This window comes from Alternaria conjuncta (genome assembly GCF_024043145.1).
Source record: "Alternaria conjuncta strain BMP 0040 chromosome Unknown scaffold_3, whole genome shotgun sequence".
NCBI classification, from domain to species: Eukaryota; Fungi; Ascomycota; class Dothideomycetes; order Pleosporales; family Pleosporaceae; genus Alternaria; species Alternaria conjuncta.
Window position 1 is genome coordinate 326,021 of NW_026250092.1, and position 25,267 is coordinate 351,287.

Sequence of the window (25,267 nt, forward strand, 5' to 3'; positions counted from 1 at the left end):
CGGGCTTGATCGTGACGGCGCGTCTTGGCACGGCCGCGAGCAATCTGGGCGAGAGCTTTGCGGAGCTTCACGTGAGAGCTGCATGGAGATGGCCGCCAAGTCTGAGCCACGACTGCGGGACCTGTGGGCCGTGTCGCGATAGGACGACGCAGAAACATGCTTTCTACGTTCCCACCGACGGCGAGCTTGTTTGTCGCCCGCAGCGCTAGCCTGCATCAGGAAGGAGCGGTCGTGAACAGCGCCCATCTATCCACATGTTTGGTATAGCAGCAACCGCATTACAGGGCGCGCCTGATGCCATCACCGAGTGCGTAGCCAACGAGGAGCGCCATGACAGCCAGGTACCGGTCCCTAAACCCCGCTGGCAAAATATCGTCCAGCCAGGGTCTGCAGCTAGGTACCGAGCAGCGCGTTGTACAAATAAGCTGCCTGCCCTTCCTGAGCTTTCCCGACCATCGACCTTGTCCAATTGAGCTTTTACGAAGCTGGTCGCATACAAAATGGCTCGATACATCAGCGTTGCCGCGGCTTTGGCTGCTACCGGCGCCTGTGCCTTTACGCCTGAGTACGTTCACATCACATCATATCTCTCTGGTAGCGCAATTCTAACTAAGAAACAGAGGGCTCCTCAGCACCGTCCGACGTGGCGTCGCTGACGCCAGTCCCGATGGCTCTGTCGGTCTGTTCTCGTACTCCCAGTATTCCTTCGAGGAGCACGGCAGTGCGGGTTCTGGCATGAACCTCATCGATCTCAAGACCGGCGAGATCACCGAGTCGGGCCTCAATGCCAGCGAGATCAACGAGGTCGCCTGGATTCCCGGCAGCGAGACTGGTATCATCTACATCAATGGCACCAACGAGGAGGTTCCCGGCGGTGTTACCCTGTGGGTTGGCGACATCAAGGACCCCAGCGCAAGCAAAATGGTCGCTTCTTTGGATGCGCCATACTCCGGTCTCAAGGTCGCAAACACTTCTACTGGAGACATGCATTTCATCGTAAACTGCATGGCGTACCCCAATGGTACTGCCGTCAACCCCGAGACCGAAGTTACCCCAGTGACTACTGCCCGCTACTACTCCGACAACTATGTCCGCCACTGGGACACTTGGCTGACCAAGAACCGCTACAATCTCTTCGCCGGAGCTCTCTCGGCTAACAACAGCTATGCGCTGTCCGGCGCTGGAATGCGCAACATCCAGAAGGGCATCAACTTCACCACCACTGCGCCCGAGACTCCCATCCAGCCGTTTGGTGACTCCAGCGACTACGACATCAGCCCTGATGGTTCTATGTACGCTTTCGTGACCAAGGCCCCTCAACTTAACAAGGCCAACTACACCGCATCATACACCTATGTTGGTGCTTTCGCGTCTTCCGACGCTCCCATCGCCTTCAACGGCCCAGACTCTCTCGCGGCGGAGGCTGGTCACAAGGGTGCCTCTGGTCTCCCTTCTTTCTCCACCGACAGCTGCAAGCTCGCCTACGTGCAGCAGGATGAGGACTACTATGAGTCGGACAGGTGGCAACTCTACACTGTCGACGTCGCTGTTGAGGGTACCGGTGTTGCTGTCAGCAACTGGAAGGCTCTGAGTGCCGGCTTTGACCGCTGGGTTCAGGGACCCATCACCTGGGCTCACGACGACTCCTCCATCTACGTCACTGCTGATGACTACGCTCGCGTCAAGATCTTCAACTTCCCTGTCGATGCCGACGAGAGCTTCGTCCCTGAGCCTATGACCTCGAACACATCCGTCTCGGCTTTCGCCCTCCTTCCTGATGGTTCGCTGTTCGTCGCTGCTACCGCCATCTGGACTCCCAGCGAGTGGTACATCCTTGCCGACGGAGAGAAGAAGACCCTCTTCGACGCGTCTCAGGTCGACCCCAACCTCGCTGGTCTCGGATCCCACACTGTTTCCGAGATCTTCTTCAACGGTTCCAACCCTGAGCTCAAGCAGCAGCTTCAGGCCTACGTTGTCAAGCCTACTTTCTGGCAGGAGAACGTAACCTACCCGCTCGCTTTCTACATCCACGGTGGTCCTCAAGGTAACTGGGGCAACAGCTGGTCCAACCGCTGGAACCCTCAAGTCTGGGCCGACCAAGGCTACATCATTGTCGCACCCAACCCAACTGGTTCTACCGGTTTCGGACAGTTCCTCACCGACTCCATTCAGGGCCAGTGGGGTAGCTGGCCATACCACGACTTGGTCAACGCCTGGAACTACGTCAACAGCAGCATGCCATGGATCGACACCAAGAACGGTATCGCCGCCGGTGCTTCCTACGGTGGTTACATGACCAACTGGATACAGGCCAACGACCTCGGCAACGAGTTCAAGTGCCTCGTCACCCACGACGGTATCTCCAACACCGAGGGTGCATGGGCGTCTGAGGAACTCTGGTTCATCCGCCACGACTACAACGGCAGCATCTGGGACTCCAACGCGTACCGCGAGTGGAACCCCCAGAACCACATTGCCAACTGGTCCACTCCCCAGTTCGTCATCCACAACACTCTTGACTACCGTCTGCCCGAGAGCGACGGCCTGAGCTTGTTCAACATCCTCCAGGCCCGCGGTATTCCCTCCAGGTTCCTCAACTTCCCCGACGAGAACCACTGGGTGCTCAAGCAGGAGAACAGCTTGTTCTGGCACACTGAGATCTTCAACTGGATCAACCACTGGTCCAAGGGTGAGCCTCTGAGCGACCTGCCCATCGGTAACTAGATGGGGAAAAGTCATGGTCTTCAGCATTGATGACAACATTGATGAAACTTATTCTTAGATGATTAATGATAATACATTGATAAGAAACTTCATTCACATATGTTTCAGTGATGTATGCTCGAGATCTAAGCTCTCTTTTGGCCCGAGTCCACCCGGACTGATCTCATTTAATGTATATGTTGAAACCGAATACTAGTTCCGAGATGTAGTAAATTTGCTAGCCGGAGTACGCCAATCGCTACTGTATGGTAAGAATCAACCCGTAGTCGACTAAAGAACGTTATTGAGCTTTACAGTTATGCGGGGTAGTCGTATATTCATGCCGGTATTCGAAAAACGTCCATTAGCTGGGTCCAGCGCTGACCATAAGCTACTGACAGACTTCGGTGAACGATGCATACCCCGTGTGAACGTCTACGCTACATGCACAAGCAAGAGCATAGGCATCAAGCATCGCTCCCGCTACCCGGCGGCCGGTATTCAGCGGCTTCACTAACCAAGGATATCCGCGTCTGTCCTCAGGTACGGCTGCTGCTGTCAGGCGGGACATGGATGGCGGTTTCCCTGGCTTGTCTTGGCCTTTATGGCATGCTCTCGGTTCTCGGCAGCGACGATGTGCAGCGCTAAGACCACAGAAGCCATCCACACAAGACCTTGTTGATAAGCCAGGAAATGACTCGGAAGACCCGATCGCATGTGCATAGTTCGATTCAAGGTCCATGATGAGCTTCTAGACACTGTCTTCAATCGAGAACCATCAGTATGGCGACGGGGCGTAAAGAGATAAGCAGCCGCTATTGCCACTCAGCCAAGCTGCATCCTTCATTGTTCTGTGATAGCAGAGAATCCTACTGCGCCCCGTTGTGTTGGTGTATGGGTGATCACCAGAGGGTTCTGTTGGACAGGCCATGCCAAGCAAAGACGGAAAACAGCGGGTCAGGCCATGGGAATGCCAATGTGCCATGCTGCCAGGCGAGGCAAAGCTTCCGCTGATAGCAACGAAGCCTCGTGCCAACGACCATGTGGAGTTCTTCGGCGCTCTTGTCTCGTTTTGTCGCGCTTCTTTTATTGTCAAGGAGATAAGCGTAGCTATGTGGATGTGCCAATGCTGGTCCCGTCCATGGACGTTTTCGAGAAGCACGACAGGGCGTCCGCGCTAGGTGGATTGGAGAGAACAACGCGACCACTGATTGGAGTGCGCATGGAGAGCGACACGGCGTGCTGCTGCCGGTTGGTCGAGCTGCCTGTTCGAGTTTGGTGGAGTTACATCGCATGCATGCGAAGGCTGTTTCATTGTGTGGGGAGCAGCCGAGGATTGATGTGACGAGAAGGCGCCCAGCGGGACGGAAGGCTCGGCGCCAGCTGGGCAGCGGAGTCGCAGCAGAGTTCGGCGGTCATGAGCGACGACACACGCGATCGTCGACGAATGTCACTCCTCGGACCGTCGTCCTGGCTCTCAATTTCAGTGCCCTCCTCACTGCAGCGATGAATGACTTTCCTACGAGCTGTCAGCGCGCATGTGCACGCCGTGTCTGTGCGCAAGCTCTTCGGTATTGCACTGCGGCGTGGTGTCATCATGGCACAGCTCGTCGTCCAGATAAGAAAGAGCTAGGGTTACCCACCGCGTGAATGGCTGGAAGAACATAGTGTGATCAGCGACGCTGCCAAGTGCCGAAGCACTCAATCGACGTCGTCGCATGCGCCGAGATACCCATTTCCCTGGAGCTTGGCTTGCCGAAGCCCTGCAAAGACGGGTGCGAAGCTCTAAATCGTAGTCTTACTTTCGGCATCGCCTTTCCGCCCAGCCTTTGCCCAGTCACCGGCTGGTGATAAGACGGGCATTGCGAAATAGTCCCTTGATGCTGTATGGGTCAACCGCCGGCTTGGGCTACTAGCTAGATTCCACCAATTCCTGGAAACGAGGGTGGAGTGTATCCACACAGGACACCTGCTCGAAAGAGAGACAGTCAAGGAATACCAAGACGGCGCTTGGGATGAGCAGATTTGCCGCTTCTGTGTCACTGTAAGGATGCTATGAGTATAACTGCGCTCGTTCGCCCAACCCTTGCGGTTCAGCAGCAGCTCATTCTTTTGCACCGCCCATACTCTTCCGTGCCTGCTAATCATGTCGGCTAACGCTGGCTCCAACGCCGTGGACATGGCCATGTCCAACGAGCCCAACAAGGCTGCTATGCCTTTGTACGAGATCGACGAGAAGCGTGCTCTTTCGGACGATCACACACCGTCGACTCTCAGCCACCAGCCTCATGGCGCTGATGTCTTCGAGGCCGACTTGGAAGGCGAAGAGCCTACGGAAGATGAGTTGAAGACACTCCGCCGTGTATCTGGAAAGATTCCGTGGACTGCCTTCACCATCGCCTTCGTCGAGCTTTGCGAGCGCTTTGGTTACTACGGATGTCAGGTTTTGTGTATGTTGTCGCTCGTACCTGTACAAGAATCAGCCCACTGACTATTTCGAAGACACCAACTTCATTCAACAGGACCTGCCCGTGATTGATGGTGTTCCACAAACCACTGGCAAGGACCCTCGCTCAGAGGGTCAACCAGGCGCGTTGGGCATGGGACAGCGTGCATCCTTCGGTATCGGTCAATTCAACTCTTTCTGGGCATACAGCACACCCATTATCGGTGCCATTATCGCCGACGAGTACCTTGGTCGCTTCAACACCATCTTCATCGCCATCGCCTTCTCTATCCTGGGTCACATTCTGCTCATCATCTCCGCCATTCCCGCTGTACTCACCAGCGGCAATGCCATCGGTCCTTTCATCCTTGGTGTCATCACCCTTGGGTTCGGTACCGGAGCTTTCAAGGCCAACATCTCCCCCTTGATCGCTGAACAATACCGCCAAACCAAGCCCCGTGTCATCAAGGACCCCAAGACTGGCGAGCGCGTCATCTCTGACCCCAACATCACGCTCTCTCGTATCTTCTTGTGTATGTTGTCCCCCAATGCGATATTTGGAGCAAACCACTAACATATTCCAAGACTTCTACATGTTCATCAACATCGGCTCTCTGACTGGACAAATCTCCATGGTCTACGTTGAGAAGTACGTCGGCTTCTGGTGTGCGTGGCTGCTACCCACCATCATGTTCTGTTTCTGCCCCGTCGTCCTTTGGGTCTGCAGGAACAAGTACATCCGCACTCCCCCCACTGGTTCCGTCCTCATCCGCGCCTTCAAGGTCTTGAAGCTCGCCACCAAGGGCAAGTGGTCTCTCAACCCTGCGACTACGCGCAAGAACTTCAAGAGCGAGCGGTTCTGGGAGGACGTCAAGCCCAGCCACCTCGGTGCCAACAAGCCATCCTGGATGCAATTTGACGACGCTTGGGTTGACCAGGTTGCTCGTGGCCTGCGCGCGTGCTCTTGCTTCACCTGGATTCCTCTTTACTGGTTGAGCTACAACCAGATGAACAACAACCTCACGTCGCAGGCCGCCACCATGACCCGTAACGGTGTTCCCAACGATGTCATCACCAACCTCAACCCCATCTCCCTGGTCATCTTCATTCCCATCGTTGACAACTTCCTCTACCCCGCTCTCCGCAAGGCAAACATCCGCTTCACTCCCATCAAGCGCATTGCTTTCGGTTTCATCCTCGCATCTTTCGCCATGGTCTCTGCTGCCGTTATCCAGCACTACATCTACGCCGAGGGCCCTTGCGGCGAATACATGAACAGCTGCGACGATCCAGCCCCGATCAACGTCTGGACCCAAGCCGTGCCCTACATGCTTGTCGGTTTCTCTGAGATCTTCACGTCGATTACTGGACTCGAGTTTGCGTTCACAAAGGCACCCAAGAACATGCGTTCGCTGGTTACTTCGTACTGGCATTTTATGTCTGCCTTTTCCAACGCGCTTGGTCAGGCGTTTGTGTCGCTGTCCGAAGATCCGTTGTTGGTCTGGAACTACACGACTGTTGCTATCCTGGCGTTCATCGGTGGCATCCTCTTCTGGTTCCATCAGCGCAAGACGGACAAGCAGGAGGATATTCTTAACATGCTTCCGGACTCCAACTACATGGGCAAGGACCGAAGGCATAGTGTTGCTGGTGCTGAGGAGGCTATCGCTGGCCACAACGTTGAGGCGCATGTTCGTACCCAGGGTTAACTCGTGGGCAGTTTTGTGCCAAATGTCGACGTTTATGAGTGCCGCTGCCAAGAGTGCCTGGTTGTATAGAGCTATCGTATGATTGAAGATACCTATCTAGCTTGAATGCTAGTTAATACACGAGACTTTTACCCAGCTCAAACATTTCTATAATCTTCTGCTTTTGTATTGTGGCACGAAGCCCAGCCAATCACGAACTAGCTACTGCATGTGCTACATACATGCACGCGTTACCCTGTATTGCCAATACTGTGTCGACGTTATGATATCTTCTTCGTAAGTCGTCTCCGTGGTCACGCCCTTGCTGATCCAAGACCAGTGTCTTCAGAAGCGGGGCATTAGTGAGCCAGAACGGCAACCTCCAGAAATGGACAACGCATGACAAAGACACAACATCATAAGACCACGAATAACAAACTTCAGAGATTGAATAGCCGTCAAAGCATCCATGTATATACGTTGAGTTACGGAGCGAACTGGTATTTGCAGTAGGATATACTGATGTGCTGACCAACACGCAAGCAAATGCATGTGCCTTCTACCACTATTGATTATATTGTGCTCACGCACCATGGTCACCAGGTAGTGTTGGCTATTCATTGCTCTGTCTTGCCGTTACAACTTTGTCGTAGCCCAAGTCGTACTCGCCGGCTTGGCAGGTCAGGCTCGTGTAAAGTTTTCAACTTGGTCGATATGACGGGAGAAAGACCCTAGTATCCACATAGTGTACGTCTCTAGTCCTCCAACCAATCTCATATGCGTACATTCACCACCACAGAGCAAAGATAAGAACAACGCTGTACTCACATTCCGTCGTTATCTCTGTCTTGATTGGGCCCCACGTAGCCATGCTCACATCTTTCCGGATGGTAGTCGATGTACTTAAGCACGGCAACGATACTGGTGGGTAACTTCTCATAGTCGGCTAACGGTCCGCCTCCTTGGTCAGGCGGAAGAGGGCAACCCGCGGTCATGCAATCATCTAGATCGGCATGGAGATGAGATCCGATTGGGCATTTATAAGCGCCTTGGCTAGTAATGTTTGCTTCAAAGCAAGAAACAAGCTCAACGTCTTCTGGCGCCACTGGACCTTGTCCGTCCCCCCGTAGTTGTCCCCTTGGACCTCTGGTGGAATCGAGCCATGTACTATGGACAATATGCTCATCTGAATAATTATGTCCAGGGAACATATGCGTCTTGAATCTCGTAGTGATGACTTCTTTGTACCTCTTAGATAAGATCCACTGCTCCAAGTCTTCGAGACCAAGGAACTTGGCCTCAGACAGAAGTTTGTTATATCCCACGTAGTCGAATCCCTTCTCCCTCGTCCAGAGCAACGGATATGTGCTAGGTCTTTTGATATAGGTGAACAGTATTGGCCAGATCTCAGGGTCCGTATCGATGGGGAGCGAGCCGTCGGGCAACAGATCGATTCCAGCCCAATTACCGCCAAGCAGAGCGTCGAAGTAAGGAACGCTCATAAGGTCGGATTTTCGGATGCGATATTTGCGGCCGTCTACGTCGAGGGCTACGAAATTGCCGTCAGGGATCGGGGCGTCGCGAGGGAGGGCGAGTTGTTGAGGGGCGCGCGCGGCGTGCGAGCTGTGCGAGGCATTCGATGCGTCGATTTCCATGGCGCTGACATTCGATGTCATGATCGAGGACTGGGTGGGGAGTGAATCCAGTAAGGACTGACTGAGCGGTCGGTGTGATGGGGGCCGATTGACGTGTGAAGTGTTGCGAGATGGCAGACCGAGGAAGACGCGTCTCCAAACGCGCCAAGCCTTGCCCCGCTCGTGCTGTCCGCTGTTCCTCCAAGAGGAAATCCCTCCTACCAAATCTAACTCTAGAGGAACTCAACAATCTTTGGGAAACATCACAATGTCCTGCCAGCCTTTCGCTAATGACGCGCTGCAACGCGTGCGGCTGGGCTCTCGATTACTTCAATACCGGCACCGATTACGCCGAACACAAACCAGTTCACTTCTGCGACGCCTTCTCTAAAATCCAGATGTCGCTGGCACTCTGTGGCTATCACAAGGTCTTCATCTTTGCGGAAATGAGAATATGTTAACACTGTAGTATCTTGTTCTGGGTCGAGGCGGAGTGGATTGCCCATATGCATGACCACGAGCGTGCATAGCATAGGAGGGCAGAGGATCCAGGTGTTGTTCAACAGTCATGTGGGTAGATGTTATGAAAGCAGAATGTCAGACATTGTCTCTGTGCCTAATCTCTTGAGCATGGATCGTGCCACCTCTTATCGGGGTACGGCCCTGACCGTTGTCGCCTCCGCCCGCACATCGCTCTCCCTCCACCTCCCACGGCGATATCTCCAAGCCTCTATTTAGCTCTGCTCTCCGGCGCAGAAATACTTGGGGCTACTTACCCGCGCTGCTCTCTATAACACTGCGCATTGTGACCTCCTCACCGCTGCGCGTCTATATCACGACTCCAGGCAATGCCGCCAAAGACCATCACGGAGGAGATCGACGACGACACCGACGATGAGATCAACAGTGAGACCGACGACGACACCAACGGCGAGATTGAAGACGAAGACGAATCTGGCACCTTCGCTACAAACGACGAGCTTACAGCAATCGCAGAAGAGGATCCCACGTCCGCCGCAGGGCTCGCATACCAGACTTCCTTTGGCACTTTGCTCTGGCAATTGACCCATCGTCACAACATCTGCGATCGTGTTACACGAGAACTTATTAGCAGTGTTGGTACCTAGGCAGTAGAATCAATCTCAGACTCTTACCCTGCACCATTATCAACTTCCCTGTAAGGTTGACTTGGCCATGGGTCCAGATCGGCAGGCCCAGAATTCATAGGCCTGTACCAAATTCAACACTGCATCCTCGTCGTGTTGGGCCCTAGTAATGAGGCGACAACTCCAGTCATTAGAATAGAGAAGGGCAACTACAAGCGTGGCCCCCAAGACGTAGCAAGGAAGCACATAGTCTTCAATCAACACCAGACCGCTCTCTTGTCGCATCTCAAGTTGCCTTATACACCGTCTGCACACTCTCTCCTCTATGGTCACCCTTTATGTTTCTTGTCGTGGTCACTTCAATGTCTCGGTGGTGCGAATCCTGATTCACCGCGGAATCCAGACCATTCACTCACCACACTAAGCTAAGACAAACGCACCACACGTTGAGATATATATCCGACCAACGTCAAAATTGCGGCTTCAACCGTCACATAAAACTTATCCTACCTTGATAATATCAATTCAACGCGCACACCCCAGCAGCAATGGACGACATCTGGAGCGACACGGAGATGAGCGAGACATCGTTTACCACCACCGAATCATCACCGCCGCCATCTCCCATCCTGACAGACTACCAAAACAACCTCATCGCCACCTATGCGTTCCACAGCGATAGCATCAGCGACCTCATGAACATCGCCGTCGATCTTGAAATCAGCGTTCGACGCGAGCGCGACGAACCGAGCCTCCCATATCTTACCGAGGATTTGGAAAAGACACGAGGGGAGCTGGTGTTGCACAGGGACGCGAAACGGAGGATTGAGAGGAACCTGAAGAAGGAGAAGGAGAGGTTGAAGATGGTGGTTGGAAACGGGTCAATCGTGGCGAAGCAGCAGTTGAATGAGATGGCTCGTTATATGGAGGTGGACAAGACGATTGAGTGTCTACGCTGAGAGATCCGTAGGCTATGGAGCGCAAACCTGCATATATAGAGGGGGTTTATGGCGTCTGGTGCAAGGGTGCTTTGACAAACACGACGCGCATCAAGTTGGGTCTGGGACTGAGAGGACGCAGTAAACAAAACGGTTTCATGCCTTTCCTTGGATGCTATGCATACTCTTTCTCATACGAGGAATAATGTGTGCTCATGTAAATGGGGTATACTCTTAATCGGAACCATCGAAACCGGACTAGATGAGCAAATGACAACAAGAAGTTGGAGATTACAGAAGTATACAGGGTATTGTTACACGCAGTACAAATACAGAGATTAACAGCAAATGACGCGTGATTATGCGACATGAAGAGTGTCTGCGCCCGGGGCGGTGCGCTTTTGCTAAACGGTCTCCTCCGCGTCTCCATTCGATACTACGTCAAACCCGAGCATCGGATGCGTCACCTCTCCCCAGCACCACAAGCAGGTCTTGTTCCCAACCTGTCGCCCACAGGCGCAATGTTCCTTGTGTTCGGCGAATATTGTATCAAGGTTAGACTCTTCCGCTTCGTAACAGCGCAGGCATAGCCAGCGGTCAAGGAAGTGATTACGCAAAGTGCACTGACACTGGGAGTCTTGAAGACTACTTCGGCTATCCGAACCGTCTTTTGGGAGGCAGTCGTTGCAGAACCATCGTTTCCTTTGCTCTGTTGCTTGGTATAAGGCTCGAAGAACGGGCGAGGGGTGCACGACGTTTGAAGACGCCGATGCGGCCAAGGTGTGACTGCCGAGATCCAAGTCCAGGAGCTCTTCGACACACTCGGGTAGACCGAAACTATCTTCTTCAAAAGGAACGTCGATGAAGCCTTGGTCGTGATGTGGTGCACTGGAACCATGCGCAGGACTTTCCCATTCTGACGCGGGGTGATCACTAGACATGTGATGTGGGCTGAGGATGGGTATCTCAGATGGTGATAACAAGATAAAGCCGCTAAAGTTGGGCAACTCATCTTCATCACATGGCGTTTCGTAGATGCTCTGGTAGACGCAGTGGATGCGGCACTCGTCGCAGGTGCTGACCTTGCATCTTGAACAGGGTCGACACTCCGTATCAGACTCTTTTGCGCCGCACTTGATGTACTCAGTACAGTCATAAGCATCGAAGAAGGTCGACTTCTTGTGGCGCTTGTTACGGATCCGTACACCCCTACCAGAACACTTGAGTTTGCCCAGCAAATTCTCCAAGCTACTGGGCTGCGGTAGTATCGTCTTATGCATAGTCTTTGAGCATAGGAGTAGCGCCATGAGGTCGTCTGGGTATAGGCTTGATATGATCATCTCCAACAAGCCATATTCGTGGAACACTTCCATAAGAGGACACCGCTCCCTTGACGCAACCGCACTGTCCATTCTTGTCTTTTTGCGCGCCTCCGTCAGTTCACCGGTTGGCCTCTTGCGCTTTATATTCTCCATGGTCTTACACTGGCGATAGTCTTGATCCCGAGTATCTTGTGGTTCTGCGGTCCGATTGGCAGACACGCGGTGGTCCAGCGATTGAGTAGCCATATCAGCCTTGAGACTCCTAAGAAAGATGAGCAAGGAAGACCAAGGACGTCGGTGCGTCAGTCGAAGTCATCATGGGCCAGCAGATGCACCATGAGAGTACCGGCTCATGAGCACCACCGAGTCCGCGCAATGACGGGAAGCGCATCTCAAGGCGACGTACTTGTCTCTCACGTCGCAACGTGGTTCTAGCCTTCCGCGCCTCTGATAGCGCTTAACAGCTTTCAGTACCTGGATCTGGGTCCATCTTGGCGTTGTGTTGACAATAGTGTGGGGGACGCTCAACAGTCGGGATGAGATAAACAATGGCGTTGTATTACCAACACCTCGCAGCAAAGTGGGGCGTCTATTTCAGAACCAGGGCGATTCAGAAAGAGCATGAGAAACGATGAGGAATTTTTAGTCTCGTCTATTTTGACCATCGTGGACAAACGGGGAGATGCGGGATTACGTTCCGGTAGCGGCCGACTGACGAATGAGCATCGATGACATGATGGTGCCTCGGTCATTGCTTCTTTCCGTCTCCCCTGACCCTTCACTCGACTTCGCGCTGTTCGGATGCACGCAACATATGCGCAACGCACGCGCAACTCTACTTCACCATCGACCGTCACATTGAACCACGCCTCCGTTGATTCCGATCATGCCATCTTATTGGCCCTTTCATAACGTTGGTATGCGCGACGCACCGCTACTAAGCCATCGTCCAGGCATCTGAACCACAGTCACGCGTGCTCAAAGCATCGAGAGGCCGCGACAGTTACCGCTAGCTGTTCAAGGCTTTTCATCCATAGGATTATTCACATCATGGGTGCTTCGATGGGACGATGATTGTGCACACAGCTCAATCGCATTCTCGAACGTACATACTCGCACCTCTCGAGCTTTCCCATGGGCGATATTCCGAGCCTCCTCCCAGTTCCCTCATTCCGATGCGTAGTCACCACCTCCTTTGGTCCCATCTCATCGCCGCATTGGCATGACCCTTATTTCTTCTCATCCGGAATTTTGTAGCAGCAGCCGATGTCGAGCACATTATAGAAGGAGCAGTCGCGCTGGACGTAGAAGCCACCCTTCTTGTAGCAAGTCGTTTTGGTAGTGCAGATGCCCGACGGGTCCGACCTTCCGCATGGTGCGGGATATGGGTCTTTCGGCGCAGCGAGAGCTATGGAAGCGATCGCGGCGAAGAGTACAAGGACCTTCATCTTAACGTTTGATGACAGATGATCCAGTTTCGATCAAGGGAGGTGTTGGAATTGAGTCTCACGATTTGTGGGGGTGAGTGAGTAAGTAAGTTGACAGCTTGTTGGGTAGTGATATCGCTTTGGCTATCACGAAACAACTGTTTATATAGACAGCAGCCTCGTATCTACGGCGCCACTGACATCGCTGTAGAGTGAGAAGCTCATCCACGTCTCCTGCAGCGCAATCCAGAATTAGCTGGAACTATCTGATCGACCGCGAACTGCTCAAGGTTCGCCCAATCCACGCATCTCTGCGTCCACCAACCATCACGTTAAGCTTTGCGTTTCGCAGCAGCGATATCGTAATGTTACGATCTGGGCCAATGTGAACGTCCAACCGTGGATGTTGCGATAGCGCTCATATGCCTAAATTGCGTCGCGGCGTTTAGCGAGGAATGCAATCTATCTTCCCCGGATTTTCGTATTGCCAGCACTTCTGATAAGTCGCCCACATGCGAGCTAGACATTTTACCATATGAAACGGACGTACTGTCCTTCGCGGCTCGGATACCAGGCATATATGACGTTGCTGTAGCATCCAGTGCTGAATTCTGTCGCGTCGCGGTTTCATCGAGGCGAAGAACGTATGATCTCATAGAATACTAAGGCAGCATGGCAGTTAAGACGGCACTACTTCTGCCTTGGAAATCTACACCGGGTGCAAGTCCGAAGAAGTCAGTCTATGCACGCTCCAGATCTCTTTGGCACAACACTTGTGGCCCACTTTGGCTAAGAACGCAGCCATGTTAGACCATGAGCGCTACGTCGCTCTTGCGGAAATTCCGCACGCTGCTGCGCATCATTGCAGACTTTGCCACGTGGGTATGGCAAAGTAATCGTCGTAGGTCCATCACGCGCACGTGATGCAACGTCTTGTCTTAACGGAAAAGCAAGTCTCCCCAGGGCAACGATGCTAGCAATTTCATCCAGAAGAGGACTCTGGACGAGTCACGTCTTGAACCACTACTCCTTGTTGTTTAATCTGCCGTGTCCAGTTGGCCGACAATAATGCGATGGCTTCCAACGCCGGTTCCAATGAGATTTGGCATGATCCCAGCCTTCGTGGTGTAGTGTGGCGTATTTGACGTCGCAGCGCGTGAGCAGGGTGCGCCACCAGTGGTCTAGGCTTTCTGTATAACCGTTTGAGGTGGCTCGAGGTGACGAGCTGCATCTCTCCTGTCGTTCCTAATCCTCTCGACTTCACTGCTAACAATTACCACCATGTCTTTTGCGGGCCTAGAGCCTCCATCATTAGCGGGGCAGCCTAACACTGCTACATCCATACCCACGTGTTTCTTCCAGAGCCTGGAGCCTCGATACACCAACGATTCCATGGAACAGGGCACGGTCTCAATAACCAGCGTTAGAAGACTTCCAAGATCGCTATGGGATGTGCCGCTGTCTTGTACAATAGTCGGCCGCAGTCGCACGAGGATAGTTCGCGTCTTCGACCTCGGCGCGCGATCCCAAGGGCTGATGCGCCCGCTGTCGGGCGCGCTAAGAAATGGCGCATTGCAAGGTTACGTCACGTACGCGCATTCCATCACCAAGTCAGCCTCACACACAGCCTCTACTCACAACACCGGGCGTAGCCGCATCATGGCCGCGATGCTGCGGCTTATAGCAGGGGAACAATCACCACCTTTGCCGGATGCGGACGCGCGATTTAGAATATTCCTGGTCGATCTGCTGGGACAGCGCATTGCATTGCACCCTCAACACCAAAATTTTCATCATGGCAGGCCCGTGTCCAGCGCCATGCTCAAAAGGAACTACACTACGACGCGCTCGGTAAGCTTCTAGAAGGCCAGTAATCGAATCATATAACAGTTCGCTTATCTTTTCCATGCACGGTCGGCGAGTGTTTCCTTCCATGGGGCTTCTAGAAGATAGTTTCTCGGCCTGTTTGTCGGAACGATTAGCTGGCTCAGGGCACCACAGCGGTCAACGGCGGCACTTAGACCTGATTGGTTCATGTCGCCCCCTCAAGTGGGCAGGATCAACCGACCTGCAGCCGCATCTCCACCTTTTGTTTCCAGCATCAGCCGCATCCATTCCCCTACGACATCGTTCTGTATGGACTCTATATCTCTGTGTTTCGTTCAGTCATCGTTTTCTCCCGAAATACATTCCAGTCCACCTTCACACAAAGACGCCACCAGTCTGGTGCATGATCCCGATCCATCCGTGTCATGTTGAGATGACGATTTCCCGTGTCTCGCAAAGGCTGTCTATCTAAACGGGCTAGTACCTTGGCCCCAGAATGGCCATGGCCCCACGGAAAGGAACGCGACGAGCGTGTGACCCTTGTTCTGTCAGTGAGTGTTAGGTGCATGTCAACGCTCGTGACACGACTGACATTACGTTTCCTTCGTCTAGGGAAAGTGCGATGTGATGGCAACCAGCCATGTTCAAGATGCGAAGCCGCTAGCTGGGACTGCACCTACTTGAAAACGCATGGAAAAAGCGGACCAAAAGGACCACGACGGACCACGGAAGCCGCAATCAGGAGACTGCAGGAACGCAGCAAGGGCACCCATGATGAGGGGTCAAGAAGCAACAGCGAGACGAGCTTTGACGCTGGAAGCCCAGTATCTACCGAGCTAACCTACCTTGACCCCATCTCTTTGATGAGCGATGCCGATGGTGAACCCAAAGCCTGGCCGGATATCTTGAGTCCAACCCTCTCCGCCACCCCTCACGAGCCTCAGAGGATATCGATTGCTTGCCTATCGCAATATTTGGATATCTATTCGGCACGCGGATACGGTATATGGCCGGTGGTCGATGCAGAGGCTCTGACGGCACGTCTTTTGACTCATCCCGATGATTTGGAAGCTTATGCATTAGCCACTGCGATATCTGCTGCTATAGTGAGCCAGTTCTCTATGGACGAATCGGGAAGTCCACTGGAGGGCCACTACCGCGTTCCGAGTGGCACATTTGAAATGGAAGCAAAAAAGGCAAGGAACGAATGCGATCACCTGGAGAACGTCACTGTGTTCTCTTTGCTGAGCAGCTTCTTCCTACATGTCTACTCGGCAAACGTTGGGAGGATGAATGCTTCCACAGTGCTGCTTGGAGAGGCCATCTTCAAAGCGCACATCATAGGATTGCATAAGGCGAACCACTACGAACACATGACGGCCGAGCAAACGCAATATGCTTTGAGAGTATACTGGCTCCTCTTCATCACAGAGCGAGCACATTCTCTGCAACACGACGTGCCGACAACACTCAAGCGCGCCCCTAATCTCCCTCGATTGGAGGACCTGCACGATGGATCGGTTACACCTGCCTTTGTTCAACTTTGCCGGTTGTTCAACATTTTGGATGTCACTATAACCGCCGAACCAGCAGCTGCGCGCCATGCCCTCGCATTAGCTCAGCAACAGCTTAGCAGTGATGAGGACCCCCGCAGCCTCGAAAACGAGCTCCAGCGCGCAGACATCACAATGACGCAGCAATGGATGCGCATCTTCTTGTGGCAGCACGCACTCAATGTAACGAATCTGAGCAGTCGCGCCAGCCAGGATGAGGAGTTCTCATTTCGCTTTCCCGCCAAAGTCGCTCAAAACGTCCTCAGCAATCTGAGTAGCCTCTCCCGCCAGAGCATTGAGGCGCATGGGCCCGGCATGGTATGAGTTATCTCGCTACAAAAGTAGAACGTGACTAACGTGTATACAGGAGTCAAAACTTTTCGACGTTGCCAACTCGCTTGCAGACGTCATGATGATTATGCCTTCTCTCAACCACGAATCTCACTTCGACGTTGGGCCTAGAGATCTGATCCACTCACTAGCGCAAGTCCTGGCCTCCTTTCGTGGTGGCAACCCTGCTGTCATTAGCATACTGCAAGAGAAGCTCACTATGCTTGGACTCTCCGCTGGGTCGCCGCAGAAGTTGCTTGAGCTTTCCTCGCCGGAAGAGGAGCACGACGAGTGGCACGACCGCTCCATGTCTGCTCCCTCTACCTACCCGTCGTTAAGTCCGGACGTTTCAATGTCGCCCTCACTCCAGTCGAGTATGAGTATGGACGGGACGTATTGATCTTTCCTGGTTACCGTAAGAGAGCCTTTGCAGTATCATGCACATACGGACAAAATAATCGGTTGCACAACGCGTCCAGTCATGGCCATTCAGGCAGTTGTGCCCTATCGATTCGTCGACCTAGCATCCGCAACACAGGCGCTTGTCAGCAAGCGCCCAAACCCCTCAACAAGACGTGGGCTAGCCATGGTATACCGCGCATTGTCGAAGAGACCAACATGATTGATGCACCATGTTTTGGCCAACGCGTGGTAAAATGCCCCTCTGTTGCTGCAGGCCATCCGCAAAGGTCCAGCAAGATCACTCATTGGACTCTGCTAAATGAGTGCTTACGAGCCCTGGATCAGGTCGCACACCATCCGGACAAGAACAACGGTCCTGTTGAGGGATCATAGGGATCGCGGTAATGCCACCTCCGAAAGCCGAGTCGCGCGGAAATATGGAAGGAAAGCACGGTAGATGATGAGCACGGTAGTTGATGAGCACGGTAGATGATGAGCTTGATCAGGCGTCAAAGCAGAAAGTCAACGCTGAAGTGACGCAAACACACGCCCGGATCAGAGTTAAGAGGGGCCCAGCGACAGCGCATGTGATTACGATGAACTTTATCAAGGCCCGTGGGTCCTTGATAGGGTGTTGCTTGGGTCGTTCCTGCTCTCTATCTGAATAAGAGGACAGCAAGCGTTAGCATTAGCATCATAGCGTAGGCATGTCTTCAACCAGTACATTACGCAAGCACTGGCATGGAGCGGATAAAGTTTCTCGAAACTAGATTCGGAATTGACAGGAAGCCAAAACCGCAGCATGCTGGTTCTACTATGCAGCCGATCTTCAAATTATATACATCAGATTCGCTATCAGCAGTCATCGCCAACTCACTCCCTCATTTCATAGAGATGGGAAGTCCTGGATGACCTGGAGCAGCTGGGCTTTCATTCATTTGCCCGAGACCATAGTTGATCGCCGCGGCGATATCCTGGTTGTTCTTCTCCAGGAACATGAAGTGCCCATTGCCCTTGATACTAATATCGGCAAGTTTGATCCACTGGTAGTTGGTGAGGCCCATCTGCCTGAGGTACTCGACGAAGCAGTGGTCGTACGTGATGTGCGGACTGGCCTCGCCCGTGATCATGATGTAGGGAACTTTGCTAAGTTGGGTGAGCTTGTGGACGGTGCCAGTCTGCAGAATGCAGGAGCGCTTGGCAGGGTCATCTGGGCCGACCTCAGCTGTAGCAATGGTCGAGCAGTCCGTTACCGGCGGATCGAATTGCAGCGGTGTGTATGTGAGGCCACAAGGCCGCGCCGCAGTACGACCGACCCCAGCAACAGTCGTGTTCCCAATCAGAGAAGTATGTGGGATGTTGCCAGGCTCGATGTTGATGTTGGCGCGCAGCAGATCAGGGCATGCGTCCGACCAGATAGCCGTGTACGTACAGCCAGCTGAGTGGCAGATGGTGTATGACTGGCCGATCATGCTAAGAAGCTGACATCCAGATGTGCGCATAGTGTTTTCCACGTTCATGTTCGATGAAGAGATGGGAACGTTGGCGGCAGTGAAGGCATCAAAAGCTGGATCTCTACGAGATCCGTTTCCGGGCCATTGTGTATGTAGGTTTGCTTGTGGGTACTGGTCGAAGTTTTCCGGAGCTGTAAAGCCCTGCTCATTGATTGTGTCTGTAGATCCAAGGCGTAAAGGGTACTTGGAGAGGAGCTGCTGGCCACTTCGGCCGTTGGCAGCGATGTCAACGATGTAGACCTGGTAGCCTTGATCAAGGTAGTAGGATGCCCACCCCTTGCGATTATCTGGCGTATTCAGCCATTCTGCGCCCGTGTTGACACCCGCGGAGACGAAGACCATCGGGTAGGGCTTGTTGACCTTGCTGGCGGGTGTCAGCTTCTCGACATACAGCTGGTCGCTCCACATCTGTTGGCCTGGAATGCCGGAGTCGACGTAGCCGCCACCGATGTAGAAGAAGTCTCGCTGGTATGCAGATTCTTGACTGCTGCATTTTGGGCTGATGCCATTGACACCAGTGCAGTCTGTTGATGGGTCATCTTGGGCCGAAGTCTGGAAGGGCAATGCGCCCAGCAGCAAGCCCGAGAGGATGCTACGTGTATACATAGTTAAGTAGAAACAACGATGAATAGAATGGGTAAACTAATAGAAGCGATAAAGCAGTGAGCAGGGATGGTTCGTGGAGGGTTTGCGCGGTCAGGTCGGCAGCCTGCCTCTGCTTTCAATTTGAAGAAATCTCTCATTCCGGCAGGCCGCGGCATTGGCCCCAGCCGCGCATACGAGGTGTAGAATCCGTCCAAATTCCGTTATGCGACTTCTTAGAGATGCTTTCCGTTCGCTTTTGCAGGCTGCGGAGAAAAGCGGAAATTAGTCACCATAAATGGCCTAGCGGAGCGGCTGCATCCTGCCTTCCCAATCACCCAGACCCTGGCAGCGGGGAATCTCGACATTCTCTCATTACCAGCGGTCTGCACTCTTCTGTGGTGTCTTAACAGCCCTACGAGCTCATTGTGTCTCACAGAGGAAAGCAGCTGCATCAGGGCACGGCGGCGTCCTTCAGCGGCTCGTCGCAATGCGAAGAATGCACCACTTTGACACCATGACATCACTCCCTCGGAGGCGGGTACATAGAAGCTCATATATTGAGAAAGCTATCGTGCGCTAGCGATATACCCAGACCCGGGCTTTTTCTAAGACCTAATGTCCATCAAGTTTCAGCCTTTGGCGTATACTCCAGTGTACTCAATCTTCATTCGCAATCCATGCCTGACCCAGATCTCTGGTGTTCCCACTTCACCCTGCAAACCTGTTCATCAAATACTGTCTCTTTCTGTACGCTGACCATCTCCAGAGAAGTCACTTCCTCATACTCTACGGCAAATCCCGCCTGCCTCCGATGGCATTGCCGACCACACCTCTGCGGATAACCTCTGTGACGCCGTATTCGGCGTGGACAGAGATACACTTGCTCAGTTCGTGGAACAACGCACCACTCCTCAGTCTTACTTACGGGAAGGATCTCAGGATGCATCAAGCCGATGCTTGCAAAATCGCGGACTTTCGGATTTGTTGTTTGAACTTTAATAGCGGCGAGGTACTTCTAGCTGCATGTCAGTATCAAGCGTAGAGGATCATAGAATACCCAGTACCTTTGCTTCAATCCACTTATACAGCTTGTTCATTTGAAAGTACAGCGCTTCAGCTTGCAAGCGATTGTACAAGTCATAGTCGAAGCCGTTCATCGCGCTGTAAAACAGCGGGAATACCTCAGGACGACGCATATAGCGGAGGAGGTGCTCGAAAAGGTCGGGGTCGGCATCGAGGAAGTACGAGCCGTCTGGTTCGGGCGTCCAAGAGTAGCAGACAGAGAACTGGCGTTGGAAAATGCCTGACTCTGTCTCCAGAGTGTTGCGCGCAACTTTGAATTTGCGGCCTCCTATGTTAAGGACAAGGTTCTTCGGATAACTTTTATCGGCACTCGGAGTCGCTGTATCGGTGGAAGTCTGATCGTGACTCATGCTTGCGATCATCTATTAGGGTAGGACCTAGTGAAGCTGCCGTTATAAGCTGGCGGCTTAGATACGAAGGGTTTGCTTTCAAGGTCGATTAGTGTTTTACTGTTCATTGTCTACATTATGCTGACGAAAGGTGGAATTAGGAAGATTCGTTGTGACTAGAATACAAATGCCGAAACGACGGCTGCTGCGGTACCTGTCAAGCCGAGAAGATGGTGTGACAGGTAAAGGCAAGATTTCTGGAGGCGCACGATCCAAGATTCTTATGACGAGTAGCTCATTTGCCCTTTACCACAGTCGCCTTCCATAACAATCATAAGCTTCAGCAGGTGGCTTGTACAAAGCCAGATGCTGCTGCAGCCTTTGCTCGACCCTCCGCCGCTCGTTCATTTCCCACGACAAGGCCTGCTGAAGCTTTTCATGAGCGTTCCTCTCATGGTTGAGACGATCTTCCAAAGTCTTCTTCTCGTTCTTTGTATGGTCGACCGATTTCCTTAGCTCCCGAGCAAACTCGACCTGTCTCGCGTACTCCTCCTTCCACTTGCGGCTTTCTTCGTTGAGCATGTCGATCTTTTCAGCTTGTCTTTCGAGGGTGTCCTTTTCGGTTCGCACCTCCGACTTGCGAGTGAGCACTTCGATCTTCTGAGCTTGCTCTCTGATGGTACGCTTGAGTTGTACCAGAGAGGCAACATCGTTTCGGAGGGTCGTAAGTTCGTTGGTGAGTTGCGACATCTCTGCCACTTCTTCTTCGTGACGTTGTTGCATTTTTGCTGTAGCCGTTGCAAAGCCTTCGATCTTGCGCTTCTTGGGAGGAGCTAATCATTGGTCAGCCAACTATTGAAAACGGATGAATTGATGGTGTAGGAGATTTCTTTTCTGTCGTTGAGTTTGTGCGGCCTCTAGCCTACAGGATGCTTACGCTGCTTATCAATGGGGGGTGTTCTCTCTAGACCTGGCCATAACTCTTGATTCGTATTCCGGAGTGAGCGATACGGTCGATCCATTTTGACGGATGAGTTAGTCTTGTCGCGACGTGGATGAAGAAGGTAGTTGCTTTAGTCTGTATTCTGGCCAATAGAGATTGGCCTGGGGCGTGCGACGCGCTAAATAGACGAGGTGAAGGTGAGAGCGCGCGACCCTCGGTTAGATTACCCTCACCCCATTTGGATGTGCAACGAACGAATGATGAGAGCCTTTAAGCAGAACTATACTTGGCCCTGAACATACAGCTCTCGCCCCTGCTCGATGAGCTCTTCCAAACGAGCCTCACTAATCTCCCCGCCATCTTGCGCACCTTCTTCAGCACCACTGTACCTCCACCCATACTGCGTCTTGACCCACGCCACATCCCACGAACTCGGCCTGGACCACATAGGAATCATCTCATATCCGAGATCATGATTCGTACTGTCCCTGTAACGCGCTACTGGGCACTCCGCCTGGTTGCCATTCAGACAATTCTCATTACCCATGATGTAGCTGTGGTAGTGCATGATGCTATCCGCATCGTACGGTGAATCGGGGTTCAGTGTCCAGCCATCCTCGGATTTCCCGTACAGAACAGTATCGGTGTAGGAGCGGCCGCTGAAGTTGTATCTATCAGCAATTGTGACGTCGTTGCACAGCTCGTCGGTCGTCGTGCTTGGGTCGGATTCACGCGCGCGTGCGAGGGCGGTGCGGTAGTCGGTGAGCTTTGTGCAGTCGTAATGGATGTACCTATCACGGTCTGAGCGTTGCTGCTCGTGCATCATTCCTTTTGTTTGTCAATCTTGTAACATCCGAGATCGCGGGAAATGTCCAACGTACCCATGACATGTCCAAGTTCGTGTGCTACAGTTGTGACGCTGGCCTCTACGTCTATCCACATGTTCAGATCCCAAGGCTTTCCCGGCGTATCACCCATGCCCACAGTGGATGCGGCCGCGGCTTTGCCCACGCCATCGTCCTTCCAGATGGCGACTGTCTTGTATGGTACAGCCATATTCCATTTGCTCTCAGCTGGACTGTTGACATCTATGCAGTACCTTGGGTTCTGTGAGAAGTCAACATACTCCGAGAAGATGATCTTGTGGTTTGTACCCGGCGACGGTCCGCCGCCGAGAGCTGTCATCCACACTCTGATAGCTGCTTCTAGTTTCTCAACATTTGCTTTGCGATGTTCTTCTGTCGGAAAGCAGTACGGTATCAATGTAATGCCCTTGATGTAGAGCTCCGTCCACTTCTTGGGGCCTCCACTGCCTTCGTGACCCCAGAGAGATGTAGCGCCAGATTGCATCCCATCATAGGTTGGAGTTTCGGTGTCGTTAGACGGAGGTAGGATAGCGCATGGACCTGAGAAGATAGGGGATATTGGGGGAATAGACGCCGCTATCGCCTGAATGGCAGCCGCCGCAAAGACCGGGAGGTATCTCATGATGATGCTAGAAATAGTTGATAAGAGCAAAGGAATGTTGGAAATAGGGAGTGTAAGGGAGTATTTAGGATAAGTGCAGATGCCATAATGTACTCGTGATCACAAGGGGCAATCCGACTGCAACGCGCATCGGCCAATTACGCATTTGAGTCACAATGCTCATTCTGGTGAAAGAGCATCGCTACTGGAAAACACTCGCCGGACGCTCAAGCCTCGAATGCACGGCCTTTGTGGCGCCCCGGACTTTTTCGGACTATTTGAGCAACTGCATCAAATAGCAGCACTGGCAACATCTCTGGCAGCCTTCTCTTCCTCTACCAGCTTCGCCCGTTGACGATCCAACATCCTTAGAACCTTGGGATCTTCGCCAGTCACCTTACCTCGCTCGATGTATGGATTTCGATCAAAGTCTTCATCTGAGGCTTCCTCATTCTCATCTTGTATGCCCGCATTCTCGACTGAGTCGATATGGGGTCCTTGGTATGGGTAATTGGTGCGGACCCAGCGGACGTCGCCTGGACTCGGCTTTTCAGCATCTTCGATGTACGCTATTCCTTGCGATTTATCTCCAGGCACCTTCCACCTCCTCAATGGGCATTCTTCCGGGTGGTCTCCCTCGGCGCACTTTTCGTTGGCATGCTGGAAGCTGCTATACGACATAATAGAGTCCACGTCGTACTCGGTATCAGCTTTCATCCACCAGTACTGGGCAGGGCTACCATAAGCCACGGACATGGTATAGTGGACAGCGGGAAACTGAAACTTCTTGGAGTAGTCTGCGAACAGACATAGCTGGTGGTCCTTGAATTGCGGGAGAGCCTTTCGGGCCCGAGCGAGCGCGTCCGAGTAGCCTTTCAACTTTTTGCAATCGAACTCAACGTGTTTGTCGCGGTCTGTGCGCTGGTGTTCGTGACCCATGCCTTGAAGTGTCAGTAATGATCATGATATTTGTTTGTTTGAGACATACCGAGCACATGACCAATCTCGTGCGCGACGACCAGGGCAGCCGTCTCTGGGCCGATTGACAAGCGGAGTTTCCAGGGTTTGCCTCTATCAGCCGCGCTGCCAGCCCCCATAGTCGCGTAAGCTCCGTTGGTCATCTTCTCTGACAGAATGATCACCAACGTTGTAGTCGGCAACGAAGGGTTCCACTGTTGTTTATTTTCGGGGTTCGGATCATAGCACAAGTGATGCTTGGACGCCTTGTAGTCATACCATTCGTTGAATTGAAGATCATGCCCGTTGTCTCTGCCACGCTCTCCGCCTAGAGCAGCTTTCCAGAGGGCTACAGCTGCTTCGACGCGCTCAAGTAGCCTGGCACGGTCCGTCTCAGAATAGAAGCAGTAAGCAACCAGTGATCTACCTGGGGAAACGATGTCGGTCCATTTCTGTGGACCGCCCCAATTAATATAGTTGAACAGTGAAGCACCGCCATACTGGGTTGTATCCTGACCGTTTGTGGTATCTGCAGTATCCGTGATATCCGTAGCATGAGCGGCCAGTTGAGCTTCGACTTGCTCATCAGTAATGGGTGGAATGATGCAAGATTGATCTGGCAGGCTCGAAAAATGGTCCAGCTTGGGGACTACCGCAGCGAGCGCGCCGCAAACCAGGAAGGAGACCACGGGAATACTGTAGAGCATGGCTGTGATTGTCGGGGTGCTGCTTTCAGTGAGTCCGAGTTCCAGAAGTATCAGATAAGAGAAGAGGATACCAGAGATTCGCAGCTTATGATGATGGAAGGTATGACCGGCTAGCTCGGCTTGGCGCAACAACGGGGCTTGGGGTCGTCGTCGATGCAGCAACTATGGAAGTGAATGCTAGCCCGTAGTCGCGATATTGGCATCACTGCTGCACGACCGAATGCATCTTACCACTCGGAAGGTTCGTTGGCCACCAGTTCCGACAGATGCGGAGCGTATGGCGGCGGACTTTCGGGGTCCTAGTGA

At 52.9% G+C, this 25,267-nt stretch overlaps 8 protein-coding genes across 8 annotated transcripts; 5 read left to right on the top strand and 3 right to left on the bottom strand.

The window, feature by feature from the left end:
- Window positions 1-500: 500 nt before the first annotated feature.
- Window positions 501-2,724, top strand: J4E85_002077 (uncharacterized protein; the record flags this gene model as incomplete). The annotated part of the gene is made up of 2 exons (XM_051466357.1): window positions 501-565; window positions 621-2,724. 2 exons carry the CDS (start codon window positions 501-503, stop codon window positions 2,722-2,724), a joined length of 2,169 nt encoding a protein of 722 aa, XP_051329212.1.
- Window positions 2,725-4,849: 2,125 nt separating this feature from the next.
- On the top strand, window positions 4,850-6,858 carry J4E85_002078 (uncharacterized protein; the record flags this gene model as incomplete). The annotated part of the gene is made up of 3 exons (XM_051466358.1): window positions 4,850-5,153; window positions 5,206-5,682; window positions 5,735-6,858. 3 exons carry the CDS (start codon window positions 4,850-4,852, stop codon window positions 6,856-6,858), a joined length of 1,905 nt encoding a protein of 634 aa, XP_051329213.1.
- A 982-nt stretch (window positions 6,859-7,840) lies between these two features.
- Window positions 7,841-8,492, bottom strand: J4E85_002079 (uncharacterized protein; the record flags this gene model as incomplete). Its single annotated transcript, XM_051466359.1, has 2 exons — window positions 7,841-8,023; window positions 8,076-8,492. The coding sequence occupies 2 exons, from the start codon at window positions 8,490-8,492 to the stop codon at window positions 7,841-7,843; spliced, it is 600 nt and encodes a 199-aa protein (XP_051329214.1).
- An 827-nt stretch (window positions 8,493-9,319) lies between these two features.
- J4E85_002080 (uncharacterized protein) lies at window positions 9,320-9,698 on the top strand (the record flags this gene model as incomplete). The annotated part of the gene is made up of 2 exons (XM_051466360.1): window positions 9,320-9,590; window positions 9,676-9,698. The coding sequence occupies 2 exons, from the start codon at window positions 9,320-9,322 to the stop codon at window positions 9,696-9,698; spliced, it is 294 nt and encodes a 97-aa protein (XP_051329215.1).
- A 427-nt stretch (window positions 9,699-10,125) lies between these two features.
- On the top strand, window positions 10,126-10,536 carry J4E85_002081 (uncharacterized protein; the record flags this gene model as incomplete). The annotated part of the gene is made up of 1 exon (XM_051466361.1): window positions 10,126-10,536. One exon carries the CDS (start codon window positions 10,126-10,128, stop codon window positions 10,534-10,536), a length of 411 nt encoding a protein of 136 aa, XP_051329216.1.
- Window positions 10,537-16,212: 5,676 nt separating this feature from the next.
- On the top strand, window positions 16,213-17,374 carry J4E85_002082 (uncharacterized protein; the record flags this gene model as incomplete). Its single annotated transcript, XM_051466362.1, has 2 exons — window positions 16,213-16,962; window positions 17,012-17,374. The coding sequence occupies 2 exons, from the start codon at window positions 16,213-16,215 to the stop codon at window positions 17,372-17,374; spliced, it is 1,113 nt and encodes a 370-aa protein (XP_051329217.1).
- A 4,736-nt stretch (window positions 17,375-22,110) lies between these two features.
- J4E85_002083 (uncharacterized protein) lies at window positions 22,111-23,180 on the bottom strand (the record flags this gene model as incomplete). The annotated part of the gene is made up of 2 exons (XM_051466363.1): window positions 22,111-22,658; window positions 22,712-23,180. The coding sequence occupies 2 exons, from the start codon at window positions 23,178-23,180 to the stop codon at window positions 22,111-22,113; spliced, it is 1,017 nt and encodes a 338-aa protein (XP_051329218.1).
- Window positions 23,181-23,588: 408 nt separating this feature from the next.
- J4E85_002084 (uncharacterized protein) lies at window positions 23,589-24,961 on the bottom strand (the record flags this gene model as incomplete). The annotated part of the gene is made up of 2 exons (XM_051466364.1): window positions 23,589-24,238; window positions 24,286-24,961. 2 exons carry the CDS (start codon window positions 24,959-24,961, stop codon window positions 23,589-23,591), a joined length of 1,326 nt encoding a protein of 441 aa, XP_051329219.1.
- Window positions 24,962-25,267: the final 306 nt, after the last annotated feature.